Source organism: Sitophilus oryzae, unplaced genomic scaffold (assembly GCF_002938485.1).
Source record: "Sitophilus oryzae breed Bouriz unplaced genomic scaffold, Soryzae_2.0 scaffold_1828_pilon_pilon, whole genome shotgun sequence".
Lineage (NCBI taxonomy): Eukaryota > Metazoa > Arthropoda > Insecta > Coleoptera > Curculionidae > Sitophilus > Sitophilus oryzae.
The window spans coordinates 59,125-85,942 of record NW_022146533.1 but is presented as its reverse complement, the minus strand read 5'-3'; the positions used below and the strand labels follow the sequence as shown (position 1 = coordinate 85,942).

At 29.9% G+C, this 26,818-nt stretch overlaps 3 protein-coding genes across 3 annotated transcripts; 2 read left to right on the top strand and 1 right to left on the bottom strand.

Annotated features, from left to right (window-relative positions):
- Window positions 1-4,580: 4,580 nt before the first annotated feature.
- Window positions 4,581-23,616, bottom strand: LOC115883192 (rabankyrin-5). Its single transcript, XM_030901508.1, has 17 exons — window positions 23,525-23,616; window positions 23,233-23,463; window positions 23,034-23,176; window positions 22,783-22,972; window positions 19,629-19,798; window positions 10,474-10,700; window positions 10,225-10,411; window positions 9,828-10,133; window positions 9,269-9,420; window positions 8,052-8,419; window positions 7,108-7,381; window positions 6,735-6,917; window positions 6,382-6,631; window positions 6,084-6,232; window positions 5,778-6,017; window positions 5,327-5,490; window positions 4,581-4,893 (listed from the first exon to the last, which is right to left on the bottom strand). The coding sequence occupies exons 1-17, from the start codon at window positions 23,526-23,528 to the stop codon at window positions 4,733-4,735; spliced, it is 3,399 nt and encodes a 1,132-aa protein (XP_030757368.1). The 5' UTR covers window positions 23,529-23,616; the 3' UTR covers window positions 4,581-4,732.
- LOC115883193 lies at window positions 12,602-19,364 on the top strand. The gene is made up of 4 exons (XM_030901509.1): window positions 12,602-12,793; window positions 13,679-13,910; window positions 18,183-18,353; window positions 18,915-19,364. Exons 2-4 carry the CDS (start codon window positions 13,853-13,855, stop codon window positions 19,172-19,174), a joined length of 489 nt encoding a protein of 162 aa, XP_030757369.1. The 5' UTR covers window positions 12,602-12,793; window positions 13,679-13,852; the 3' UTR covers window positions 19,175-19,364.
- Window positions 23,617-24,086: 470 nt separating the features above from the next.
- Window positions 24,087-26,450, top strand: LOC115883212 (protein NipSnap). The gene is made up of 6 exons (XM_030901535.1): window positions 24,087-24,443; window positions 24,528-24,701; window positions 24,760-24,931; window positions 25,101-25,245; window positions 25,309-25,431; window positions 25,552-26,450. The coding sequence occupies exons 1-6, from the start codon at window positions 24,397-24,399 to the stop codon at window positions 25,698-25,700; spliced, it is 810 nt and encodes a 269-aa protein (XP_030757395.1). The 5' UTR covers window positions 24,087-24,396; the 3' UTR covers window positions 25,701-26,450.
- Window positions 26,451-26,818: the final 368 nt, after the last annotated feature.

Genomic DNA, 26,818 nt, shown 5'->3' with positions numbered 1-26,818 from the left:
TTTGTATTTTCCCTGTATACATTCGATATATTCCGTTTTTGCGGTAACTGATCTAGAAAATACTCAATATTTATATATACAGGGTGGCCCATTAGTGAGAGGGGAAGTCAAATGTTGTTGACCAATATACGAGAAAAAAGTTTAATATAAACGTTGCACGGTACATTTTTTTGAGAAACCTTGTACAGAATAAAATACTTTTAGGATATGCACATTTATAAACCGTGCAACATTCACAGAAAAATGATAGATAATGATAGATACAGTTTGAAAACTGACCTGAATCAATAATCAATAATCAATAATCAATAATCGATAATCAATAATCGATAATCGCTAATCGCTAATCAATAATCAATAATCGACAATCAATATATTTCGTTCATAGACTTACATCCATCTCAAAACTGAAGTTAAAAGTTAATGATACGAACAGTTACTTAAAACTATCAGGACTTCTTTGAGACAGAGAAAAGTCCGTTAACTGCTTTTTTAAATGAGAAATTCAACCTGACCGCTTAAATTATAGTTTGAAATCTGACCTAGGAGACGTGATATTTTTCATCACCTTGCTAAAATTACCGAGAAGAAAATCAATTTCCAGTTCTTGTTTTAGTTGGCTTACAGAAACATTAAGGAAAAACAAACTTAATTTAAATCCGTAAATCGGTAAAACGATAAATCGATAAATTGATAATGAATCAGTAAATCAATAAATCGATAAATCAATAAATCGATAAATCGATAAATCGATAAATCAATAAATCAATAAATCGATAAATAATTAAATAATTAAATCGTTAAATCGATAAATCGATAAATCAATAAATTAATAAATCAATAAATCAATAAATCGATAAATGAATAATTCAATAAATATATAAATCAGTAAATCAATAAATCATTAAATCAATAAATCATTGAATCGATAAATCAATAAATCGATAAATCAATAAATCATTGAATCGATAAATCAATAAATCGATAAATATATAAATCAATAAATATATAAATCAGTAAATCAATAAATCAATAAATCAATAAATCAATAAATCAATAAATCATTGAATCATTGAATCATTAAATCGATAAATCAATAAATCAATAAATCAATAAATCAATAAATCATTAAATCGATAAATCAATAAATCGATAAATCTATAAATCGATAAATCAATAAATTGATAAACAATAAATCGATAAATCATTAAATCATTAAATCAATAAATCATTAAATCGATAAATCAATAAATCGATAAATCAACAAATCAATAAATATATAAATCAGTAAATCAATAAATCGATAAATCAATAAATCGATAAATCAATAAATCAATAAATATATAAATCAGTAAATCAATAAATCATTAAATCGATAAATCAAATCGATAAATCAACAAATCAATAAATATATAAATCAGTAAATCAATAAATCAATAAATCATTCAATCAATAAATCTATAAATCGATAAATGAATAAATCGATAAACAATAAATCGATAAATCAGTAAATCAATAAATCGATAAACCAGTAAATCGATCAATAAATCGGTAAATCAGTAAATCACTAAATTGACAAATCAATAAATCGATAAATCAGTAAATCAATATATCAGTAAATTAATAAATCGATAAATCAATAAATCAGTAATTCGATAAATCAATAAATAGATAAATCAATAAATCGATAAATCAGTAAACCGATAAATCAATAAATAGATAAATCAATAAATCGATAAATCAATAAATGGATATATCAATAAATAGATAAATCAATAAATAGATAAATCAATAAATCTATAAATCAGTAAATCAATAAATCATTAAATTAATAAATCATTAAATCATTAAATCATTAAATCATTAAATCATTAAATCATTAAATCATTAAATCATTAAACCATTAAATCATTAAATCATTAAATCAATAAATCATTAAATCAATAAATCGATAAATCGATAAATCAGTAAATCAATAAATCATTAAATCAATAAATCATTAAATCAATAAATTATTAAATCAATAAATCATTAAATCAATAAAACGATAAATCGCTAAATCGCTAAATCAGTAAATCAGTAAATCAATAAATCAATAAATCGATAAATCGATAAATCGATAAATCGATAAATCAATAAACGATAAATCTATAAATCGATAAATCAATAAATCGATAATCAATAAATCAATAAATCAATAAATCAATAAATCAATAAATCAATAAATCAATAAATCAATAAATCAATAAATCAATAAATCAATAAATCAATAAATCGATAAATCAGTAAATCGATAAATCAATAAATCGATAAATCGATAAATCTATAAATCTATAAATCTATAAATCTATAAATCTATAAATCTATAAATCTATAAATCTATAAATCTATAAATCAATAAATCATTAAATCGATAAATCGATAAATCAATAAATCGATAAATCTATAACTCGATAAATCAATAAATTGATAAACAATAAATCGATAAATCATTAAATCATTAAATCATTAAATCAATAAATCAATAAATCATTAAATCGATAAATCAATAAATCGATAAAACAACAAATCAATAAATATATAAATCAGTAAATCAATAAATCGATAAATCAATAAATAAACAATAAATCGATAAATCAATAAATCGATAAACCAGTAAATCGATCAATAAATCGGTAAATCAGTAAATCAATAAATCGATAAATCAGTAAATCAATAAACAGATAAATCAGTAAATCAATAAATCGATAAATCAATAAATCAGTAATTCGATAAATCAATAAATCGATAAATCAATAAATCAGTAAATCAATAAATAGATAAATCAATAAATAGATAATTCGATAATTCGATAAATCAATAAATCGATGAATCAACAAATCAATAAATATATAAATATATAAATCAGTAAATCAATAAATCAATAAATCATTAAATCATTAAATCAATAAATCAATAAATCGATAAATCAATAAATAGGTATATCATTAAATAGATAAATCAATAATCGATAAATCAGTAAATCAATAAATCATTAAATCAATAAATCAATAAATCGATAAATCGATAAATCAGTAAATCGATAAATCATTAAATCAATAAATCATTAAATCAATAAATAGGTATATCAATAAATAGATAAATCAATAATCGATAAATCAGTAAATCAATAAATCATTAAATCAATAAATCATTAAATCAATAAATAGATAAATCAATAAATCGATAAATCAATAAATAGATATATCAATAAATAGATAATTCGATAAATCAATAAATCAATAAATCAATAAATCAATAAATCAATAAATCAATAAATCAATAAATCAATAAATCATTAAATCATTAAATCATTAAATCGATAAATCAATAAATCGATAAATCTATAAATCTATAAATCGATAAATCAATAAATTGATAAACAATAAATCGATAAATCATTAAATCATTAAATCATGAAATCATTAAATCAATAAATCATTAAATCGATAAAACAATAAATCGATAAATCAACAAATCAATAAATATATAAATCAGTAAATCAATAAATCAATAAATCGATAAATCAATAAATCGATAAACCAGTAAATCGATCAATAAATCGGTAAATCAGTAAATCACTAAATCGATAAATCAATAAATCGATGAATCAGTAAATCAATAAATGGATAAATCAGTAAATCAATAAATCGATAAATCAATAAATCAGTAATTCGATAAATCAATAAATCGATAAATCAATAAATATATAAATTAATAAATCAGTAAATCGATAAATCAATAAATAGATAAATCAATAAATCGATAAATCAATAAATAGTTAATTCGATAAATCAATAAATCGATAAATCAACAAATCAATAAATATATAAATCAGTAAATCAATAAATCAATAAATCAGTAAATCAATAAATAGATAAATCAATAAATCAATAAATCGATAAATCAATAAATCAGTAATTCGATAAATCAATAAATCGATAAATCAATAAATCAGTAAATCGATAAATCAATAAATAGATAAATCAATAAATCGATAAATCAATAAATCGATAAATCAATAAATAAATAATTCGATAAATCAATAAATCGATAAATCAACAAATCAATAAATCTATAAATATATAAATCAATAAATCAATAAATCATTAAATCAATAAATCGATAAATCAATAAATAGGTATATCAATAAATAGATAAATCGATAAATCAGTAAATCAATAAATCAGTAAATCAATAAATCGATAAATCAATAAATCAGTAAATCGATAAATCAATAAATAGATAAATCAATAAATCGATAAATCAATAAATAGATAATTCGATAAATCAATAAATCGATAAATCAATAAATAGATAGATCAATAAATAGATAAATCAATAAATAGATAAATCAATAAATAGATAAATCAATAAATCGATAAATCTTCTAGGATTTAGGGAGGACGCAAAGCATTTAAATTAAAACAAAAAGAAGTAAAAAAAACAGTGTATTTTTAAAATAATGATATCTATTTTATGCAACTAACTAAAAAATGACAACTATAGTTAAATATCTAAAAGAATGGCACCTAAATTAAATATATATATAATGAAAATTCTATAATAAACATAATAATATATTAACGTATTTTATTTAAATGGAATGATTTTCAAGATATACCTATAATAATTACAAAATTTGTTACTCTTTATGTTCAGACATGTTATATTACTTTATTACAGTTTCGAATTAGGTAGTACCCGTTTTCAATATATTGAAACACACTTGACATACGCGTACCGGTTTGTTTTCGCCGAATTTGACGATGGGTACTTCCTGATCGCTGCATTTGTTACACAGAGCTCGGCCACAATGTCGACAATGGTGTTTCCTTATCGTCATGGTAAAACCTGCAAGATTGACTAAATATACACAGTCCTTTTCACTAAAAGATGACGGTTATTCAAGGTAAAAAATGTACAAGACATCGTACAAAAATTATAGTTAACTACAACCCTTGAAAGACATGAAAATCCAAAGTTTCCTTTTCTAACGCATTGTTGACCGAAAAAAAAACGGCGTCCAGTTGGCTTGGAAATGAACATCGATGACATTTCCCATATAATTTTACATACAAAATGACAGTGATCTTCATTTCATAGCCATCGCTGACGCCGTGTTTTTTCAATCATGTTGTATGTATTTGGGGGCTGTTCTAAAAATGTACTAAATACCGTTCAAAATTTTTAGGTAGTACCATCCCTTGAGAGTTGTTTTTCACTGTTTTTTTGAACCTTGAATCGTCGTCTACATAAATGTATTTACAGGAAAATTCCTATTTACCTTTACCACATTCCTGACAGTTTTCGGTACTAGTCCACGGTGCCGGTTGATTTAACTGATCCAGCAATCTAGTCAGCAATTGTTTGCTGGCAACCTGATAATTGAATATCGTAATCTTGTCCAGATTTTCCACGGCTAAACAAGCGTTCGATTTTACCAAAACTCTGAAAAAAAAACATCGAAATGAAGTCTTAATAACATTAAATAGCATCAAAAATGTATTAAATATCATAAAAAACTACTAAATATAATTAAAAATGTACTAAATATCATTAAAAATGTACTAAATATCATTAAAATAAACCAAATATAATTTAAAAATGTACTAAATATTACTAAAATTTACTAAATATCTTAAAAATGAACTAAATATCATTAAAATGTACTAAATATAATTAAAAATGTACTAAATATAATTAAAAATGTACTAAATACCGTACAAAAAAAATACCTGCACAATTGACCGTTTCCCTTCATGTAGGCCAGTAAAAGAGGCGAATTCCCATTTATATCCGGCGTATTAATCGGATAATCCGGCATACACTCGAGGAAAAACTCGCAAATTGCTGCGGCGTTTTCTTTGGCATAGTAACACAACTCGTGCAGAGGGTTTCTTCCCTTTAAATTGACGTGCTCCGCATTTATAGACGACTCAGTTAACAAAGTTTTAACCACGTTCAGATGTCCTTCCCTGTAAATAAAAAAAAATATTTTTATAACATTTCCGAGAGCGAAAAACGTTTCATCATCACTATACCTGACAGCTATGTGAAGAGCATTGTCATTGGCCACGTCTACTGCGTCAAAATCCACGTTGTTTTGAAGCAAGGCGCTCACAGCCGGTGCATTTCCAGCCTCTGAGGCTATGTGAAGAGCTGTACGTCTCTGGGAGTCTCTATCGTCAACCTAATTCAGATTTTTTTATATTAAAAAACGTTCGTTGCGTCTACAGGGTGGCCCAAACTGTATTTGGACACCCTGTATATAACGCTTTAGATAATGATACGGAGCGACCAACAATAATTGAAATATACAGAAGTCGAACGTAAACTTACCCTTGCTCCCGCCAAAATTAAACTCCTCACCAGCGTTTCGTTGGCGTATTTCGCCGCCAAATGTATAGGTGGCGTCAGTAACGCATCTTGCACCCTAGAATTGACGTCGACTTGGACGGCCAATAAAAACACGGCACTCTCGATATCCCCTTTTTTAATGGCCACGTGAAGAAAGTTCTGGCCCTTTAGATCAAATTGTTCCGGAGCGGACGGTAACTTATCAACAATAGCTTGAGCGGCCTTATGATTTCTGTAATAAAACCAAAAATAATATTATTGTATGTACTAAATATCGTACAAAAATATTTGGTAATAACACCCCTTGTTGTAATTTTTGACAGTTTTTTACTCACCTTGACGTTAGAGCTGCAGCAAACGGCGACAATCCACTCTTGTCCCACAGGGTGAGATCTATTTCCGGCACGCTTAGCAACAAAGAAATTATTTCGTCGTTCTGGTTCTCTATAGCGACATGTAGCGGAGTTTTTAACTCGGCGTCTCTAGCGTTCACGTTGGCTCTGTGCTCTATCAAAGCTCTAAAACGTGCATGTAAATAATAAACGTTACGCTAAAGCGGGGTCCACAATAAACGACTTACTGTACAGATGAAGTAGTTATAATTTGGTCTGTGTATGTTTAATCTGCAATATTTTGTCGCAAACGCAAGCAAATCGTACGATAAGTCGTCGCGTGTGGACCCCACTTTATACGTATATACGAATTTACCTCGCTACGGGTTCCAGGCCCCACGAGCAGCACAAGTGGAGGGGGGTCATACCGTCCCTGCCAGCCTCCCCGCATTCCCCTCCAACGGCGTCGGAGCTGGGCATGCGGGGAGAGTCCAAATCGCAGCCGGCTTTGATTAGGAATACGGCCGCTTCTTCGTTGTTTTCGTCGAGCGCTCGATGCAAAAGGGTCTGCTTACATCCCTCGGGACCGTCGTTCCAACAGTCGGTATCCGCCCCGTGACGCACCAAAATATTCGCGATATTTTCTTGGCCTGAAAAAATACACTCGTTCTAAAAATGTACTAAATATCGTACAAAAATTTTAAGTAATCCCATCCCTCGGACTTGAACTTTCGCTTGAAAAGTTCAGTTGTAATATCGTCAGATCGGATGTATATTGCTAGTAAGGAACAGAAATTGAAGCCAAATTTTTGAGATGAACCACATAAGTCAGTCCTTTTTGTTCAACAGCATTGAACTACGCAAACAGTTGATTTATTTCATACTAACCAATAGAAGTAGTTTTCTAAGTTTCTAATCTACCACGTAAATCAATTTAGCGTCTGACTATTCGCGCCTTTACTTATAAATTTATATTTAATCTCTGACATAATTAAACAAAAACAAGAAACGAATAGATATGATGAATATCTAAAATAACAGGTTGAAATAATGCCATTACCAATAAAAAAATAATATATTAGACGTTATTAATATTTAGAATTTAAAATAGTGCGCGGGCAGGTGACAGCGTTCAGCGATGAAGTAGACGTATCAGATCGTTTTATTTGGCGCGTGCGCACGAAAATCCTGTTGAACCAAAAGGATAGACTTGTGCAAGCTTGATATTCCTATTTCTTTTCCTTGGCTTCCCTTTTCACTCATTGTGTAAATGCGGTACTAGCAATGTAGTCTTATAATATATTTGGATCGGATAAATACCTGAATTTAGTGCTGCCCATAAGGCGCAGTTGCCTAACCTGTCGGGGGCGGACATATCGACTCCTTTGGTGCAAAGAGCGTCCACAACATCGGCCAATCTACAGTGGATGGCCAGTTGCAGGGGCGTCTCGTTTTCGGGGGTTTTCGCGTTGATATCGACGCCCTGTTCCAGAAGGAAGATGGCGGTTTTCGAATCCTCCTTCATGATCGATTGGTGCAAAAGGGTGAAATCTTTGCCGTTCCTCACGTTGATGTCCGCATTCCCTTTGATTAGAATCGGTACCAGGTCGTTATAACCCTCGTTCAACGTTAAACTTATCGCGGTGTCCCCGTATATGTCGCGTAGATTAAAATTAACTTGTAGTAATCTGAAATAATTAGTAATAGTGTTAGATTCCGGTATTCTATTCAGAGATATACAGGGTGGTCCGAACTGTATGCCGGAAACTTCGGCAGCATATTCTGGAAATTAAAATAAGTAAAAAAGTTTGTATAAATGTATGTCATAAAATGCTTAATTTCGGAGTAGAAATTAAGGTGTAGAATTTTATTTTTTTCATTTTTATTTCTATTTTTTCCAAATAACTTAAGAAGTAACGTCAATATTTGGATGAAAATTGGTGTGGGAGTTTTTGGACATGAGAAATTTGATTTTTATGTAAATATGACTCCTACTTGTAGAGGGCGCCACCTACATATGCTTTAACTAGTTTGCAGAGTAATAACTTTTCATCCATACCTGTATAAAACTGCTGAGTAAAAAAATATACATTTACGAAATATGTAGGTGGCGCCCTCTACAAGTAGGAGTCATATTGGCATCAAAATCAAATTTCCCACGTCAAAAAACTCCCAGACACCAATTTTCATCCAAATGTTGACGTTACTTCAGAAGTTATTTGAAAAAAATCGAAATAAAAATGAAACTTCCACACCCTATATCTCAGAAACTAAGCATTTTTTGATATACATGATGGCGAAGTTTCCGAAATACAGTTAGGACCACCCTGTAGAGAGGTAGGGAGAATGAGAAATTCCATTTATGGTAGTACAAAAGGGGGAGGCAAAAAAACTAAAAAAAAAAGTTATTATTACATTTTGATCTCCCCCGTAGATGAAGCTCATTCTATATATCTATATCATTACCTCTATATCTCTGAGCGCATATCACATTTCGAGTAATAATAATAATAATAATAGAAAAAATATTACTTTACCTGCTTTCTTCGCCGTTACTTCCTTCCTCAATCATTTTATTATGTTCAATCAAGGCTTCTATACATTCAGATGCGTTATTCTTCACCGCATAGTGTAGAGGGGACTGTCTTAACTCGTTGGTCAAGAGATTTGGATTGGCTCCCAATTTAACCTTGAAGAAAAAATGATTAAAGGTCCCCATACACTTAACGTTATTTCGAACGGTTTTAACCGTACGGGTAGAACTGTACAGTTAAAAACGTCAGTGTACGTGAGTATTTTGCGGTCCAGTTTTACCCGTACGTTCTAAAATCTTATTGAACGTACTTTTAACTGTACGGTTAAAACCGAGCAAAATAACCTTTAGTGTGTGGGTGCCTTAATACATTAGGCGTCGATCGAAATAGTTATAAAGACAACTTATGCCACCTTGTATGTTGTTTCTTTTTTTTTTCGTTAAATAATATGTTCATCAACCTTAAAGTCTACAGATAATAAACAAATACCCTAAATTGTGACATTTTTGACGTGAGCTGTCTTTATTTGACATATTTCACCCGACTAGAGGCTATGATTTACCAGTGTACCGGTCAATTCATCGTATCCCCGTTCACAGGCCAAGTGTAGAGCGGTTTCGCCTTCCACGTTCACGTGATTCAAATTACGCACGTGACCAGCTAAATGAGCAGCCGCTTTCGTACTACCCTGTATTATTAGGGTCTGTAGTAGATCAGCGCAGGCGTGGGAAGAGTATAAGGGATCCGTCTGCGCATCGCGGGCCAGCAAAACTTCCGCGTAGTGTGTAACGTCCAGTTCGTACTTTAGCAATGCATAGTAGAGTGGAGTATGCTCGTCTACTGTTTTTAAATTTACGTTTATTTGTTCCTAAAATATATTAATAAAATATATAAAGTACGATAAAAAAACGGCGTCAAAGACGGTTTTGACGCCATTTTTTTTTCGATCTAGGACTAACTTGTCGAAGTAGCAGATCGAAAATGGCGCTGTTGTCGGCTTGTATCGATATATGAAGCGCGGTGAAGCCGAGCTTATTCTGACAATCTACGTTCAGGTTTTTGTTCAACAATTTTTCGGCAATTTTGACGGAATCCTCTAAACCTGGAGAACCGGCCACCAAATGTAGGGCTGTATCGTTTCCGGTTCTATGAAATAAATGTACTAAATAAATATATTAATATATAACAATAAAATACAATATAGATACCTAGAAGATAGAGTGGCATCGCAGTTAGACTCCAACAAAAACAAAACGCCAAAACTGTCGTCCCTTTTAATGGCCCTGTGCAACAGCGGTTCGCCATCTATATCTCTGAGATTAATATCGGCATTGTGTTGGACCAGTGTTGCCGCTATGCTTCCGTTTTTACTTTTTAGTGCCAGTTCCAGAGGTAGGTCGCCTTGCTGAGACCAAATGTTCACTATATCGGATAACTGTAAAAACACGGCCATATTAAAAAATGTACTAGAACTGGTACAAAAAATTTAGGTTATCACATCCTTTGGATTTTTCGAATCGTTCAAACTTTGAAATATACAATTGAAACTCTATTCTTTCATATTAAAAAAATTACTTTAGGTATTATACATTAACATCCTCTTTATTATACAGGGTGTCCCAGAAGTAAGTGCAAGTATTTTAAGGGCTGGTAGATCCCGATATAAGAAACATATTTTCTCTTTATCGTTTTTCAAATAAGTCCAAAATAACGGAGTTTAGCAAAAAATGATTTTTTGCTAAAATTTTGAGAACCACTGGATCTTTTCTGGATTTTCTTTCTTGTAAATTTAATCTAATACCTATGTTGCCATATTATCAAGAAATTATGTTTTTTTAACTAAAAACTAAAAAATTTCCAAAAAATTTCGAATTTTCAGAAAAAAATTTTCGCGAAAAAAACCTCATAGGCGTGTTTCTGGGGTTGAACTATACTACCAGTTAAAATACTTGTACTTATTTCTGGGACAACCTGTATAAGTTGAAACTTCTTTCATATTAAATATTGAATATTCTTTCATATTAAAAATGTACTAAATATGGTACGGAAATATTAGCTCATCACCTCCCTGGGATATTTCAGATCGCTCATACTTTCGTTGATATGAAAAAAAGTTCATATTAAAAATGTAATAAATACTGTACAAAAATTTCAGGTAATCACATCCCTGGAGGTAACCGTTATTTTTTCATAGTAGCTATTTGCACATTACAATCTTGTATGTACAATAACAATTAATAATGAAATATCAATAATATACAATGATAATCGAAATATTCCTCACACAACATTGTTTTTAAATAGTGAAATGGACTGTACATATTTTTTGCTTCTTTACAAGATAAAGTATCACAACAGGCGTGCGTGGATCACCCTGTACAAAGAAACGGACATTGGAAATGACTCACGGATAATTTAAAAGCGCCAGACGATGTCCTTTAGCTTTATGACGTCATAGCTAGCCTGTACGACGCCGTTTTTATTACGAAGACGGTTTCCGCCAATCCTTTTATAGCAAAATTTATTGAGAATACCGTATTAAAACTATAATAAAAACGCTTGTCAAAAAAATTATTCGGTTTTTACAGACATTGATTTCCAGGATTTATACAGAGTGCTGTGTTATATTTATTTTATAACAAAATATCATCATTTTTTAAATATGTCTTTTCCTACAATTTAATAATTTATTAATAAATTAGGAGTGTTATCTTTGAAATAGAATAAAAAAAAATATTCCTGTAGTGTGCGTTCTCGTACTGGGACACCCTGTATATACAGGTTATTTTTAAACATGGTCCGATAAAAATACTTGAAAAATCACCCTGAGAAATATCAGACACTTGTTCAGACGCACCCTGTATAAACTAAAAATGATTCGTAACTAAAAAATCGTCCATAATTTGTATAAGTTTCAACCGTTGGCGGAAATAAGAAACTCTCTTGAATCTTCTTTCAGGAATGCTTGCTATGTCCTGAAAAATTTCAGCACGGATCCCCAACATTGTTGCCAATATTAACACTCTTTAAGTAGATCAGATTTTTTTACAGATTCCACAGAAAAATCATGTAATAACATATGAAGCCACTGCGTCAAAAGTGCAAAAATAAATAAATATTTTTAGTTTATTTGTTTATTATTTTATATCCTTGTATTATTCTGAACACTGTGTATATAAATCTTTCGTTCTATGAAGTTATGTGGTATACCAGAAACAAAAGTGTTAGAAATTAGCATATAAAAACTACGTAACATTTATTAATTTATTTAAGAAATGGTAAAGCGCTTAAATGCGACAACCGCGCATTTAAAACTCGATTTTGTTTACGATCCAGCGTATCGCGTAGTCGTTTATAGACTATCGAAACATGAACAGCGAATAAAAACAATAAATAATTACGTTATCATTAAATAAAACAATACATATAAATTAAAATATTGTTCAACATTAAAAAAAATTAGTTAAAACAGCTTTTTTAAGTAATACATAGTGAGAAAGTGCTATATTTTATAATATATTTTAACAGGTAGGGGTATTTAGAATTTAAATATATTATATCAACACCTTTTTGGTAAAGAAAAATTAACTATAGGAAATATTTTTTGAATGATTTTACGAGTTAATGTATAAAATATCTTGAAAATCTTTGGCAATTCGTGCTATATTTAACTCAAACTGCGAGAATTTTGTGTTAAAAGAAAAATAAATAAATTCCTCTCGAAGCTGTGCGCCCGCCGTTTTAATCATTAAGAAATTTTAATCAAAAATAACAAAATTTAAATAACCAGTAAATTGAGATTTGTAGTTTTAATGAAAAATGGTTTCTAAAACATTGTATTTTATATTTCATCACCAATAATTTTAAGTCTTATTGATTAGTAAGTAGAATTTTCTTATCAATTTGACATAAATCTATGACATAAATTCACAGCGTTTTGAAAAAAATACCGAATTCAAAATATGATTAGAATTAATAGATTACATTATTTATTTAGTATTATTATTATTTACATCTATTTATAGACAACTTTTTGATTTAATAGTTGCTTGTGATTTTTTTTAACAAAACCGCAATTTTGTTGCAGTAAAATATAATGTAAACACAAAATATATACTAATAATATCTAGGAATTTGAAAAAGTAGATATATAGAATCTCACTTAACAGCCAATATTATTTTTTGAAGCCAAGGATAAGTGTAATTAGGCTATCCTGTTATAGAAGTTGAAAACAGAAAAGTTATACACGAAAAAAATACATACAAACCAAAAAAAAAATCAGATATAGCATAAATAAATATAATTTTAATTATAGGTATTAATGTAATAGGTACTTTTCTTTAATTGCAACATGTTGAAATACTTTTAATTAATTTAAAAATTAAATAATTCTAATTAAATTTGGATTGCAGCTTGGCATTTCATAACAACAAACACCTGACCTGACATTTTAATAATACAAGATGAATAATACCAGATGAAAGTGAAGAAATATACAACCAAGTCTATCAATTTTATAAATGGGTTTCGAGGAACCCATCTTCAAGTTATTGCGTGGGATCTAATGGTGTTGGTGCGGTGATATTATGGCATGGCATAGTGGTTACAGTTCTGTCCTATTACTATTATTATTAATAGTCCAGTGTAAGTATATTTAGAGATATAGAGGGGTAGGGAGAAAAAAACTGTGTACGCCCCTGGACAAACATGAGTTAGGACCTTTAGGTCACGTACAAACGACTGCTTATCATCTATTTCCGGATTTTATAGGACGCGGGCCTATATTATTGTACAGAGTGTGATCTTATTAGTTACAATTACCGCCCCAACAGAAGTTTTGATTTAGTAACAAAAATAAAAGGGGGACATCGACCTCAAAATTACTATTTTTTCGGATGTAGATACGAAAAAAAATTGATATTTAAATATATCGAAACTGACTCGAATTCCTGATTTATTATTTTTTAATATGTTTCTTTTTCAATAAGAATATTCTTAGTCATATTAAAACATACAATCCATTTATAAACTCCCCGGCACAAAATTCCGCCACCCTAAAGTTTGACTAAGTTTGATGTTTCATAATTTTCGAATTTGTAATCCGATTTTTATGATTATGGTATTACTTTGTAGATAAATTTGTTGGCATTATTTTTTATTATTTTAATGGCTTATAATATTTCGGTTAGGTGAGTTTATACCGGGGTAAATCAAAACGTTTTTTGCAATAAATTCAAAAAATCCTGTGGAAAAAAGGGTTGGGCATTGTGAATAAAAAACACTTTCCTGTAATCTTAGGTGTATTCCTAACATTTCGTTTTATGAGTTATTCTGTTATCCCTATTCTTTTATGAGCTACACATTTTTAAATAAAGTACTGAAATATTTACAATCTTGAATTTGTTGAAAATGGAGCTCTCAATGCCCACCGTTATATTGAGGATGTCCTCCAAGAAATTGTAGTTCCATTTGCTCCTTTCATTGGAAATCAGTTGATACTGATGCATGATAATGCCAGGACCCACGTTGCGCGGGGTAACGAGTTAGGAGTACGAGTAGTTAACGAGTACCTGGATGAGTTTGGACTACGAAGATTGGAATGTCCTCCTTGTAGTCCCGATCTCAATCCAATCGAACATTTGTTCGATGAATTTAAAAGAGCTGTGCGTCTCTTCGTCCTAATCCACCACAAACTTTACAAGAGCTATAGATCAACAAAGAATATCTACCCTTATTCATTCGATACAACGAAGACCTCGAGCTGTTATTGCTGCGAGAGGTGGACATACACGCTATTAAAATTATTATAAAATTATTGTTTTGGTCAATAAAAGAATCTCTGAAATCAATAATTTACTTAAAAATAATAAAATAATAAATAAAAATATGTAGCTCATCAAAGAATAGAGATAATGGGATAATTAAAAAAATTAAATATTAGGAATACATCTAAGATTACAGGAAAGTGTTTTTTAACCAAAATTTCCGTCTCATTTTTTCCACAGGGTGTTTTGAATTTACTACAAAAAACAACGTTTTGATTTACCCCGGTATAAACCCACCTAACCGAAGAATATAAGCCATTAAAATAAGAAAAATAATGCCAATAAATCTATAAAAATCGGGTAACAAAATAAAAAGTTTTGAAACATCAAACTTAGTCAATTTTTTAGAGTGGCGGAATTTTGCGCCGGGGAGTACTTTTGGTACCGTCCATATCAAGTTACGTGCCTAAATAATACACATATTTCCATATTTTTTTAGCTCTGTATAGCTCGATAAAGCAAATGACCTCTGACAATAAAAAATACGAACGTACTATCGCCATTTTTATGGTTTATATTGTGTCCGGATACGGATAACAATTGAATACTAAGAATAATGAAGTGTTGCGATAATTATATGGCGATTAATTCAGGATATAGGGTATACAGGGTGTCCCAGACTCGAGGTCGTATAAAAATGAAAAAAAAAATTAAGAAATATCAGAGATTTTTTAATAATCTCCTAAAATGGGGTAATTACACGAATTTCGTGAAATTTAAACGTCCTCTACGCAACTCTAATCAAATTACCTAATGTAATTAATTATATTTGTGACAGTGATATAATGTTTTAGTTCGTTTTGCACGCCATTCGACTCAAAACGTTTCAAATTATCAAAACGAGGGCGTGTAACTTTCATTTTACCAGAATTAGTCGCAAAATGCAATACAATGTCCACTTTTAACCGTACCGTACCCTTAATATATACGCAATTCGTTTATTTTTACGAATAAATAACAAATATTAGTACCACGCCAATTAATTATACCTAACTTGTTTCTAGCAGACATTAATTTACATAAAGCCTATATATAGTTTAAAACAAAAAATCAAGGCTAATGTTCGAAAATTAACAGACGCCTGTATACAGGGCGGCCCGAATTATTGTATTCTGCAAATAAAAATAAAAAAAAGTACCAAAATGCTTTGTTGCGGAGATACAGGGTGTAGAAGTTTCATTTTGATTTCGGGTTTTTCCAACTAATTTCTGAACTAACTGAAAAACTCGCCAGCACAAAATTCCGCCAACCCTAAAATTTTGACTAAGTTTGATGTTTCATAACTTTTTAATTTGTAATCCCATTTTTATGATTATGGTATTAGTTTGTAGATAAATTTGTTGGCATTATTTTTTATTATTTTAATGGCTTATATATTTCGATTAGGTGGGTTTATAACGGGGAAAATCAAAACTTCGTTTTTTTGCAATAAATTCAAGACATCCTGTGGAAAAAACGGGACGGGTATTTTGGAAAAAAAAAAACAGAACAATCCAATCGAACGATTGGATTGAGGTCGATTGATTTTTTGTGCGATGAACTTAAAAGAGCTGTTCGTCGTCGTCCTATTCCACCACAAACTTTACAAGAGCTATGGCTAGCATTAACGGAGGATTAGCTCTTGTAGAGGGTTTTCTTGATCTATAGCTTGATATTTATCATCTGATCTATCATTTTATTCTAGAACTTGATATTTATGATGATATTTATCAAGCCATAGATCAAGGGTAGTATATCAAGCTATAGATCAAGGGTAGTTACCCTTATTCATCCGATACGACGAACCACGAGCTGTTACTGCTGCGATAGGTGAATATATACTATTAAAATTATTATAAAATTATTGTTTTTGTCAATAAAAGAATCTCTGAAATCAATACTTTACTTAAAAATGTGTAGCTCATAAAAGAATAGAAATAATGGGATAATTCAAAAAATGACATGTTAGGAATACATCTAAGATTACAGGAAAGTGTTTTTTTATCCAAAATGCCCGTCTCGTTTTTTCCACAGGGTGTTTTAAATTTTTTGCAAAAAACAACGTTTTGATTTACCTCGGTATAGATCCACCAAACCGAAGGATATAAGCCATTAAAATAATAAAAATGAATGCCAATAAATTTATCTTTATACTAATACTATAATCATGAAAATCGGATTACAAAATAAAAAGTTATGAAACATCAAACTTTAGTCGAATTTTTAGTGGTGGAATTTTGTGCCGGGGAGTAATTTCGAAAAATAAACATGCTGACTTGTTGGTTACCCGATAATAATTTTTCTAGAAAAATGTATGAAACTTTCTAAATTATTTTTATCTGTAGAATATATTATATGACCACCCTGTATACAACCCTATTTTTTTATCCGCTACTATTGAGAGTAAAAGGAATAATTATACTTTGAGGCGATTTTAGTTAAACAAATCAAGGAACGGATTTTAATTGTTTTTTAACTGTTACTCGGAGTAATTACGTAGCGTAGTAGGGAACATTGTAATTTATACTACGAAATCGAGTTGCAATTACGATTGACAAAATGTCAGTGAACAAACTGGACGTTCTGAATGATTGACTGCACTATTATTTCATTTCAAATACTTTCAAGGTTCGTATAGTTCACTCAAATCGCATGGAAATGTAACTAAGATCTTCGTAATGTATCTCGAATTGTTTATTTTCTAAACTGTATAACAAATTTAGCGACAAAATCTAAAATCTGACTTGTTTCAAACTATAGGCGGATATTAAAAAGCAATAAATAACTCTAATAACAAATCCGATTAACCTATGGTAATTTTAAATTGTTTTTTAGATCGCTCTTGTTTTTTTACAATCGCCTTAAAATGACCTTGTTCTTTATTTACAGCCAAAGGTTAACACGACTGAATTTTTTTAATATATATGGACCAGATACTTTCATCTTCAATCGGAGAATAAATAACCAGTTATAACTTTTAGAAAATATTAAATTATTTATTAATTATTATTGTTCTACATATTATTGATAGCTAAGGAAAATAAATAATAATAAAAATCTGGAAATAATAATTATTGTTATTTTTACTATTTCGTTTTGATTTATTTTTCAGGTATATTATATACAAGAGCCATACAATGCTATAAATGTATTTTTGCTGAAAATATCTACACCACTGGCGAGAGTCTGTGTAATGGTTTTGATTATTCCGACAAATTCATAGTGGACTGTCCTTATTCTACGTACTGTATGAAAAAAAATACCCATAGTAAAATTGGCGAAGGTAAAATATGATTTATAATGACAAATAACTAGTTATTAAGTTATAATCATAATATTATAAATAAGTTCTCTCGTTTGTTAAAAAAAATCGATAAATATACAGGGCGATTCTTTATCAAAAACTACGAAAAAAAGTTCGTATAAACATGTAAAAAATTGTTTATAAAATTACGCATTTCCACACTCATGTTTATAGGAAGTTTTTTCCATAATTTTTTGACGAAAAATCAACCTCTGCACTGGACACCCTGTATAGCATTAAATACGTAAAGCAGTGGCGTATCCTGTCGCAAAAAAAATTCTTGGATATAGAGATTGAGTCTTAAACAAGTGCAAATATTTTCACGGCCGGTAGATATCGATAAAAGAAATGTAAACTTTGAAATTTGGTAACATGGTAATATCTGAGATTATGAAATTATACCATGAGAAAATTTGCGGTGAACTAAAATATACAGGAAAATTTAAAAAAAATGCACGATTTTCGACATGTTTCTTGCGAAAAAAACTTATTTAAGACGCACCCTTTATAATTGTATTTTTGAATATTGAATTTTTGTAGAACAAATCAACGGAACTGAGAGGGACTGCGCCCTGCAGATGTACCGGACGCAAAAAATAAGAAACGGCAAGTGGCACCAGGAAATTGAAGTGGAGGAACCCTACGTGGAAGGGTGTAAAACTACCAAAGACAAAGGGCTGAGAACCCCCTTTATTGAACACTGTTACTGTAAAGGAGACTTATGCAATAATGCCTTTATCCCTAAAGGAAACTTACTTTTGTATATATCTATTCCATGTTTGATTATAATGTGGCTGTGAAGTTTTATTTTAATAGATTTTTATCTTTTTTCAACTCGAGACATACCTAATTAGAAAATTTTAGCATTTCTCATATTTAATAATGATTAAATTTTATGAAATTGTGATTTGTATGATATGAATATAGTCATTTTTGACTATACATAGGTCCACTGCATGTGCCATAATAAATAATATGTTTTTAATATAATTATTACGATTTTTGTTTTATTTTGTCCAATAACTAAAGAATACAAGGACCCGTTACCATGGCAATACATTTTATACAAAATCCACTGCACTCAAAAAAACTATTAAAAATGTAACTCCCGTTGTTTGGCACCAAAAAAATGGCGTCCCGTAATTCTAACGTCACAGATTTTACTCCAGACCCCCTATATTATGGGTCTTAAGCGTCCTTGTATCCTTTTAAGTTAGTGGGGAAATATTAGACTAAAATAATACTGAAACTTACCCTGCTAGAATTTTCAACTAGACACAGAAACACTACGTCTTCTCTCTGCAATCTGACAGCGCTATGAAGCGGCAACTGCGCTTTATTCTTCAGCATTTGGTACAATAAGGGTCCGCTCATGTGTTCGAAATCTGTTGAATTTAGGTCGTCCCAATGCGTTGAAATTAAACCTAAAAAAATTACATGAAATTAAATTACATTACTTTTTTTGCTCTCTCTGAAATTAATATCAAATCAGTGCCTTCTATTAAAAGATCAGCCTACGGGCGATATTTATGACGTCACGCTAGTTAGATATAACGGATTAATAAATATGTTGTAGAATACATGGAAAACATAATTATTCCTCAGATTTTTGGTTTGTATTTTAAAAATGATATAGTTTAAATGAAATATACATAATATACAGTTAATAACTACAACATTTTTATAGTAATAAATACTTTGGCAAATAAACTATGAACCATACAAATGCAGCAAATGTTTTACAATGTACAAATTAAATAATGTATAGGTACATAAGATAATGGGTAAAATGTAAATATATTTTAAATTTTGGGGTTTGAAAATCGATCTAATTTAACAAAAAACATTTAATATCTACTAATAGTGATGTATTATTATTTGCATTCACAAAATTTATATGTATATTTTGCAAGTATCAATGTTCGAAAAATTATATTTACAAATAATACAATATTATCTAAAAAAGGCGTCAGCGATGGCTATGAAATGAAGATCGCTGGCATTTTATATGTTAAATTATTCTAAAATTTTTGATTTTCTTGGGATTTTAGGTTCGGGAAAAACGCTGATTAAGTTTTCATTTGGGTTTTCATTATTTTTATTTAGTTTAAAAAAAACGTTTTGGCTAACTATAGCCTTCACAGTGTTGTGTCATATGAGAAAAATAGTGTCGAATATAATCCAAAAAATTACATATACAATATAATTCACACCTCATAATGTTTACTGCAATTAATAAACTAATATAAACTTATCAAAAGATGACCACATATTTTTTAAAATTATTATTCTTAACACTAAAATTATCTACATTGACTATGGAGTACGCAGTAAACATTATGTGCGTGGTGTGAATATTTTATATGCAATTTTTTGGATTATATTCGACACTATTTTTTTCATATGACACAACACTGATGGAGGCTATAATGTTAGCCGAACCGTTTTTTTTTTAAACCAAATAAAAATAATGAAAAACCAAATGAAAAATCAATCAGCGTTTTTCCCGAACCTAAATTCCAAGAAAATCAAAAAATTTAGAATATTTAGAATCAAGGTTCAAGAATATCAAATTTTCCAAGATTGTAAAATTCTAGTTAATTATTTTATGTGTACAGTTATTTAGGGAATGTCATCGATGTTCATTTCCAAGCCAACTAGACGCCGATTTTTTCGATGATACGGTATAATTCTTACGTAAAATGTAAATAACATTAGACCAATTAAAACAAAGAAATATGAATTTCTTAGTATTTTTAGTAATACCTTTATTCTTAAAACTTAATTTTGTATTATGCAAATATACCAATTTTATTGTTATTTTATTCATATTGTATTCAGCCATCACTTTAATATTTGATATTAATTTGGTATTATAAATAATCAATACTATTCATTAAAAATTACTGAACAAATATATGTTATGCTTAACATACATTATATATTATCAAACAAAACACATTCTTCTTTTAAACTGTATCAGTCTTGTCTTTACAAAAATCTTTTTTAAAATTTGAACTCAAAATAATAATCTTTTTCATGATCTCTAATACACATATTCTTTATTTTTCCCTAGTTCATAATACCTACTTACGTGTTTGAATCTATCGAAGCTGAACCAGCAACACTTGGAGTGGAGATTCCACAATATGAATAAAATAAACATAATTGTCCAGTTTTCATTAATACCATCATGGGAGAATATTATTTTTAAATTTATTAAAGATATTTTCAATAAAATTCTCTTGATTTATAACTCGTACCCACTTTTCTTGCTCTTCCGGACACTTTAGGCTGCCTAGTATAATAACTATCCTTTCCACCAGGAACACAACCAAACCACACTCCACTTAAGCTTTATTGATGAATTGTTAGTCTTAAAAAACACACCCAAAAATCACGATAAGTAAAAAATGTATGGGCACTTCTAGGTTAAATCACTTGCACAACGTGTAATTTTTAAAATTTCTATTTTTTTATGCGAAACCGAGAGTGACCAGATATCTGGTAGTAGTTTATGTCACTTCAACACCAAAATAATTAGTTTTTTGCACTACAATAATAAATAATACCAAAAATCAAAGAGTTAAAACCAAAAATCAACCGACAAAATATGAAACGGAATCTAACCCAATATCTAAGTATGTACAGCTGATGAAGTAAACAAAAGTCCGCCCGTAGGCTGATCTTTTAATAGAAGGCACTGATCAAATGTAAAGTTGACGTGCGCGTTGTCAAAATATTTGACAAGAAGTGTCAAATAAAATGCATGTAATTTTAATATCTTTCCTGTCTAAAATAATTGAGTAGACGAAACAAGTTGCCTATTCCTATTCATTGGTTTTGTAAAATAGGTTTTCATCATAGAATATATCATAGCATGTAGCACATCATTAGAATAAGTAAATTAAGGCATTTTATAAAAGAATTACCTTATAAAACTTAGAGTTAGAAATTAGCAATAGGTTCTTCCTGACGAAATGGCGAAGGTGCCGAATAAAAAAACTCGAATCTTTTTTTTTTCATTCAAATAAATTAATGATCAAATAATCATTTCTTTCCTGTTAAAAATAATTGCTGAATCAGATTATTGAGAGGTAATGGCATCTTATTGCAAAGAAAATCGCGGTTTTAATTAAACTAAACACAGATTTAATTTCAAATTAGTCAAAAAAACCTTGAAAAATCGAAATCTCAAAAAAGAATTTAAAATGACAGTAATATCAGATTTGCAAGGAAAAATCTCATAACAACCATGTCCAACAATTTCCTTACTGTCCCTTACTTAAATGGGAAAGCATGCTGTCTTTTTTAACCACAGAGTTATGAGATTATAAGAAACATTAAAAAATGTGCTCAGAGCTTTTAAACAAATTTGTCTGCCAAATTTCTCTATAAGAAGCATTACCTGAACAATATTCTCTCAAGCTGGTAGCTTGAATTTCCTCGGCCACACTGTAGAATTTCACGCAAGTCCTTATGTTGACCACAGATATAAGGTACTGCTCGCAAGATTCTAGTAAACTGTCCAGTTTGAAGCTGTATGCTTGTTTAATCAACAGCAACGTTATTTCATCAGAATTGTGATTTACTTCGCTCTAAGAAAGTGGATAGTACCTTGTAACATCTATAGAAATAATATAATTTAAAAAATTGTACCTTGTACAGCCATAGAACTATAGCATGACCAACTAGTGGATCCATATCGGACCAATCCAATTCCTCTTTATCTTTCAAGAATTCTTCGTCCCACATCTTTGATCTGGCTGTTAAAACAATTTTATGAGCTGGGTATGTTTTGTCTAATGAAAAAAAAGAATGTTAACTATGTTATACTAGTAAAATAGTACTAACAAACCTAGTAGCTTAATATTAATGTCACTATACAAGCTTGAATCGTATAATTTTGAAATTGTCGTTACTAATCTTGATGCAAAACTGTTACTGATATCGTTCTCTGTAGAATCATTGTTTGTTGCTGCTATATAAGCGTACCGACTTTCCAAATTGTGGTACTTGGTCTGTAGCTTCGAATACTCTTGTTTCAATAAGGACAGATGCTGTTGTAACTTGTAGACCTCTGAATTGGCTTGAAAAAATCGTAAAAACTCAGCTAGAATTGTTTAATAAGAAAATTAAACATTTCTTACCCATTATTTAAATATTTTTTCGATTTTTAATTGCAGTAATTAAAAAACCGCCCAAAAATAAATAAATATAACCTCTAAATCTGACATTTCCCCACCCCCAGCTGATATATGTCAAATGAAGATAAACGCTGATTTTTTCTCGGAGATATAGGGGTAGGAATGAGCCTGAATGATGTCATATCGATAGTTACTAAAAAATTAAACTAAGCCACCTGGGTAAATGGTGGCCCGCAGGGCCGCAGGGTCAGCTAACTATAGCTAAAGCTTTAGAAAGACTAAAATTAATTAGGAAACCAATAAAATTGCAACTAGAGTAAGAGTTAACACAAACACACCATAAGAAAGATTTAGTGAATATGAACAGCTGCTGGACAGCAGGCCAGCAGGCTGCCTGAAGAAGAATCAAACACACAGCAGCTCACAATAGACGATGTAATTAATTATCGATCTCAGCTGTAAGAAAATTTATCGATACGCACTCGTCGAAGCCCATTCTGATTACCTCTATATCTCTGAGTTCGTAATTTCGAACTGTCAAAATCAGCTGACCAGAGTTAAACACTTGCTGAAAACATGGCGGTTCTCAAACGACTTTGTAATATATTTTGATATAATATAAATTTTTAAAAACATTTTTGCTATTCCCAGAGGAATTTTTATTGTTTTATTATTGAATATATACGATATAAGTTAAATAGAACAGATAAGAAGCTATCGTTGGTTAATGTTTCGTGTTGATTGGCTGATAAAAAAACAGATCGTTCGAAACCGCATGTATACGTAACTTGATACGTGTTGTTTTCGTACTTAAAAATACTCAAAAATAATCAAAAAACTGGCTAGAAAAATAACAAACGAGTGTTGCAAGAACCATGGCCAACTCGTTGAAGTGTTTCAACGCGATTCCTCAAAATTTAAGGTAAGAATTTGGGTAAAATAAATCGTTATACATAGTTTAATGTTGTTGCCGGGTCATTGGACCTAAAAATACCTTTTATTTTAGGAATATTTCAACATCCAGCGCTAAAAACGATGCCTGGCTATCGAAAATTTTCGTCAGAAAAATCGAACCCACCAAGGAAAGTCACAGTCGTATGCTAAGCGACAAAGAGGTGATCTACGCCCTGCAAACTCACAATTACAGGGCGGACTCGAAAAAAAACTATCTAAATAATGTGTAAGAACTTAAAAAACGGTAGAATTTTGCAGTTTTAAACCTCTTTATTATGTTTTAGAAACAATATTGTGGGTTGGGTAAGTTCACAGGATAGTCTGAATAAAAACGTACAACTGGTTGGAAGTTGGACTGTGAACGTTGGTGATCAGGATCAGGCTATTCACTTATGGAAATTTGTAGGAGGTTTTCAGCAAATTGATAAATTCAATGAATTGACTGATACAAATGGGGTTAGTATTTAAAAAAATAAAAAACATAATAATAAAGTGATTAAAGGAAGGATAACACTGGGAAGAAGATTGTTACCACTTGGCACCAATGTTATTTGGTGTCAACTGGTAACAAGTTCCTTGAAAGGGGGTTGATTAATTTTTTAGTTGACGAAACAAAATTTTCTAGGACTATCAGAAACTGAGACAAGAAGAAGGCAAACTTATCAGGGCCAGACATTTACAGTATTTATTGGCTTTTAGTTACTGGCCTCAAATAGTCTTGAGACAGCCCAAAAACGTCTACGAGATCCGTAGTTACGCACTTAAACCAGGTACGTTTTTTTTTAAAAAAAAAGGCGTCATAGTAGTATTTAACACAATTTTTTGTTTTAAAGGAACCATGATCGAATGGGGCAATAATTGGGCCAGGGCCATCAACTTTAGAAAAAATAACGACGAAGCTTTTGCTGGATTTTTCTCACAAATCGGAAGACTGTACAACGTGCATCACATTTGGTGTAAGATTTTGACGTTATTAATACCGCACGATCGAAAAAAAACGGCGTCGAAGAAGCCTGTGACGCGATTTTTTTTTCGATTGTACTGTACACTTTTGACTACATGTATTCTTCTTAAAGGTTACGAAAATTTAAACAAAAGGAAAGAAACCAGGGAGAGTGCCTGGAGATCACCTGGATGGGACGAGTGTGTTGCATATACTGTACCCTTAATTAGAGAGATGCACTGTAGGGTAATGGTGCCCACAGAATTTTCGCCCACCCAGTAGATTAAATCAAGTCTTGTATATGTCCAGGAGAATCTTTAAAATATGGCAATTTTTTTTTGTTTTAATTTTTACAAATATTTTTTTTTTATCTATATATACAGTGTTACAGAAAAAGTTAACATCATATTATGGGACTTTTTATTCATTTAATTATATACAGTCTATTTCACGAGAGTCATGGTCAAAATGTACCTTTAATAAACCACAGCTTTCAAAACATGTTAGATTACCTAAAATGTTTATATAGTTTTAATATTTTTAGAATATTTGAATCGTTGGTTTTATAATACCAATAATAAAAACAATGTTACGATTGTACATTTCAAGTAAAAGTTAACTCAAGGGATTTGATTACCTAGAAAAATTGTACAGTATTTAGTACATTTTTAAAAGTACTTTCGTTAAAAGGACTGTAAAATTTATATTGGGTGTTTTTTATTTGATAATATTCGAAAATCATTAAAGAATTAAATAACAGGGTAAATAATACATAATTTGCTGATATCGGTTGATAAAATAACACGTTTATATGTATAGAATAAAAATATGATTTCTCAGCATAAACTAGAACTGATATAAACTACTTTATAGGCAAGTAATATTTTTTTCCTTATTCAAAAACAGAAAATATATTATATAGTTATAATTTGCACTGTATATTTTATGTCACTCTTTATTATAAACTTATTTTAGCTTATATATACAAATTTAATGGATTAAGTTTTAAATATATGGGGTAATACAAATGATTATTTTATTTAATTTTAAAACCTTCAGAAAAGAGAAATAAAGAAACATCAATCAATTTTATGGCTTTTATTTGTAAAAAAAAGGTTAATTAAAGGTTAATCAAAGGGATGTGATTGCCTAAAAATTTTACTGTATTCAGTACGTTTTTGTTGTATAGTCATGTTTCATTAAAAGGACTATAGGATTTTTTATGTGTGATAAACCCTCGCAAAGGAAGAAGTAAAAAACGATTAATCCCTTTTTATTACTTTTATTTGTAGTTTTACATTGTATTATTATTACATATAATGCTATATCATACGAGACACATCTTCAATTTTACTGCATTTTTCTTTTTTTGATCGGTAACAATAAAAAAAGACAATATA

Excerpts from the sequence above, each read along its gene's own strand:
- LOC115883193 (XM_030901509.1), top strand. The coding sequence starts at position 13,853 with ATGGCATGGCATAGTGGTTACAGTTCTGTCCTATTACTATTATTATTA. Across the intron at positions 13,911-18,182 it reads ATTATTATTAATAGTCCAGT|GTATATTATATACAAGAGCC; the intron begins GTAAGTATATTT and ends TTTATTTTTCAG. Across the intron at positions 18,354-18,914 it reads CCATAGTAAAATTGGCGAAG|AACAAATCAACGGAACTGAG; the intron begins GTAAAATATGAT and ends GAATTTTTGTAG.
- LOC115883192 (XM_030901508.1), bottom strand. Across the intron at positions 23,177-23,232 it reads CATTAATATTAAGCTACTAG|ACAAAACATACCCAGCTCAT; the intron begins GTTTGTTAGTAC and ends TTTTTTCATTAG. Across the intron at positions 10,701-19,628 it reads TAGTTGAAAATTCTAGCAGG|TTATCCGATATAGTGAACAT; the intron begins GTAAGTTTCAGT and ends GTGTTTTTACAG.
- LOC115883212 (XM_030901535.1), top strand. The coding sequence starts at position 24,397 with ATGGCCAACTCGTTGAAGTGTTTCAACGCGATTCCTCAAAATTTAAG. Across the intron at positions 24,702-24,759 it reads AAAAACTATCTAAATAATGT|AAACAATATTGTGGGTTGGG; the intron begins GTAAGAACTTAA and ends ATTATGTTTTAG. Across the intron at positions 25,432-25,551 it reads CAACGTGCATCACATTTGGT|GTTACGAAAATTTAAACAAA; the intron begins GTAAGATTTTGA and ends TTCTTCTTAAAG.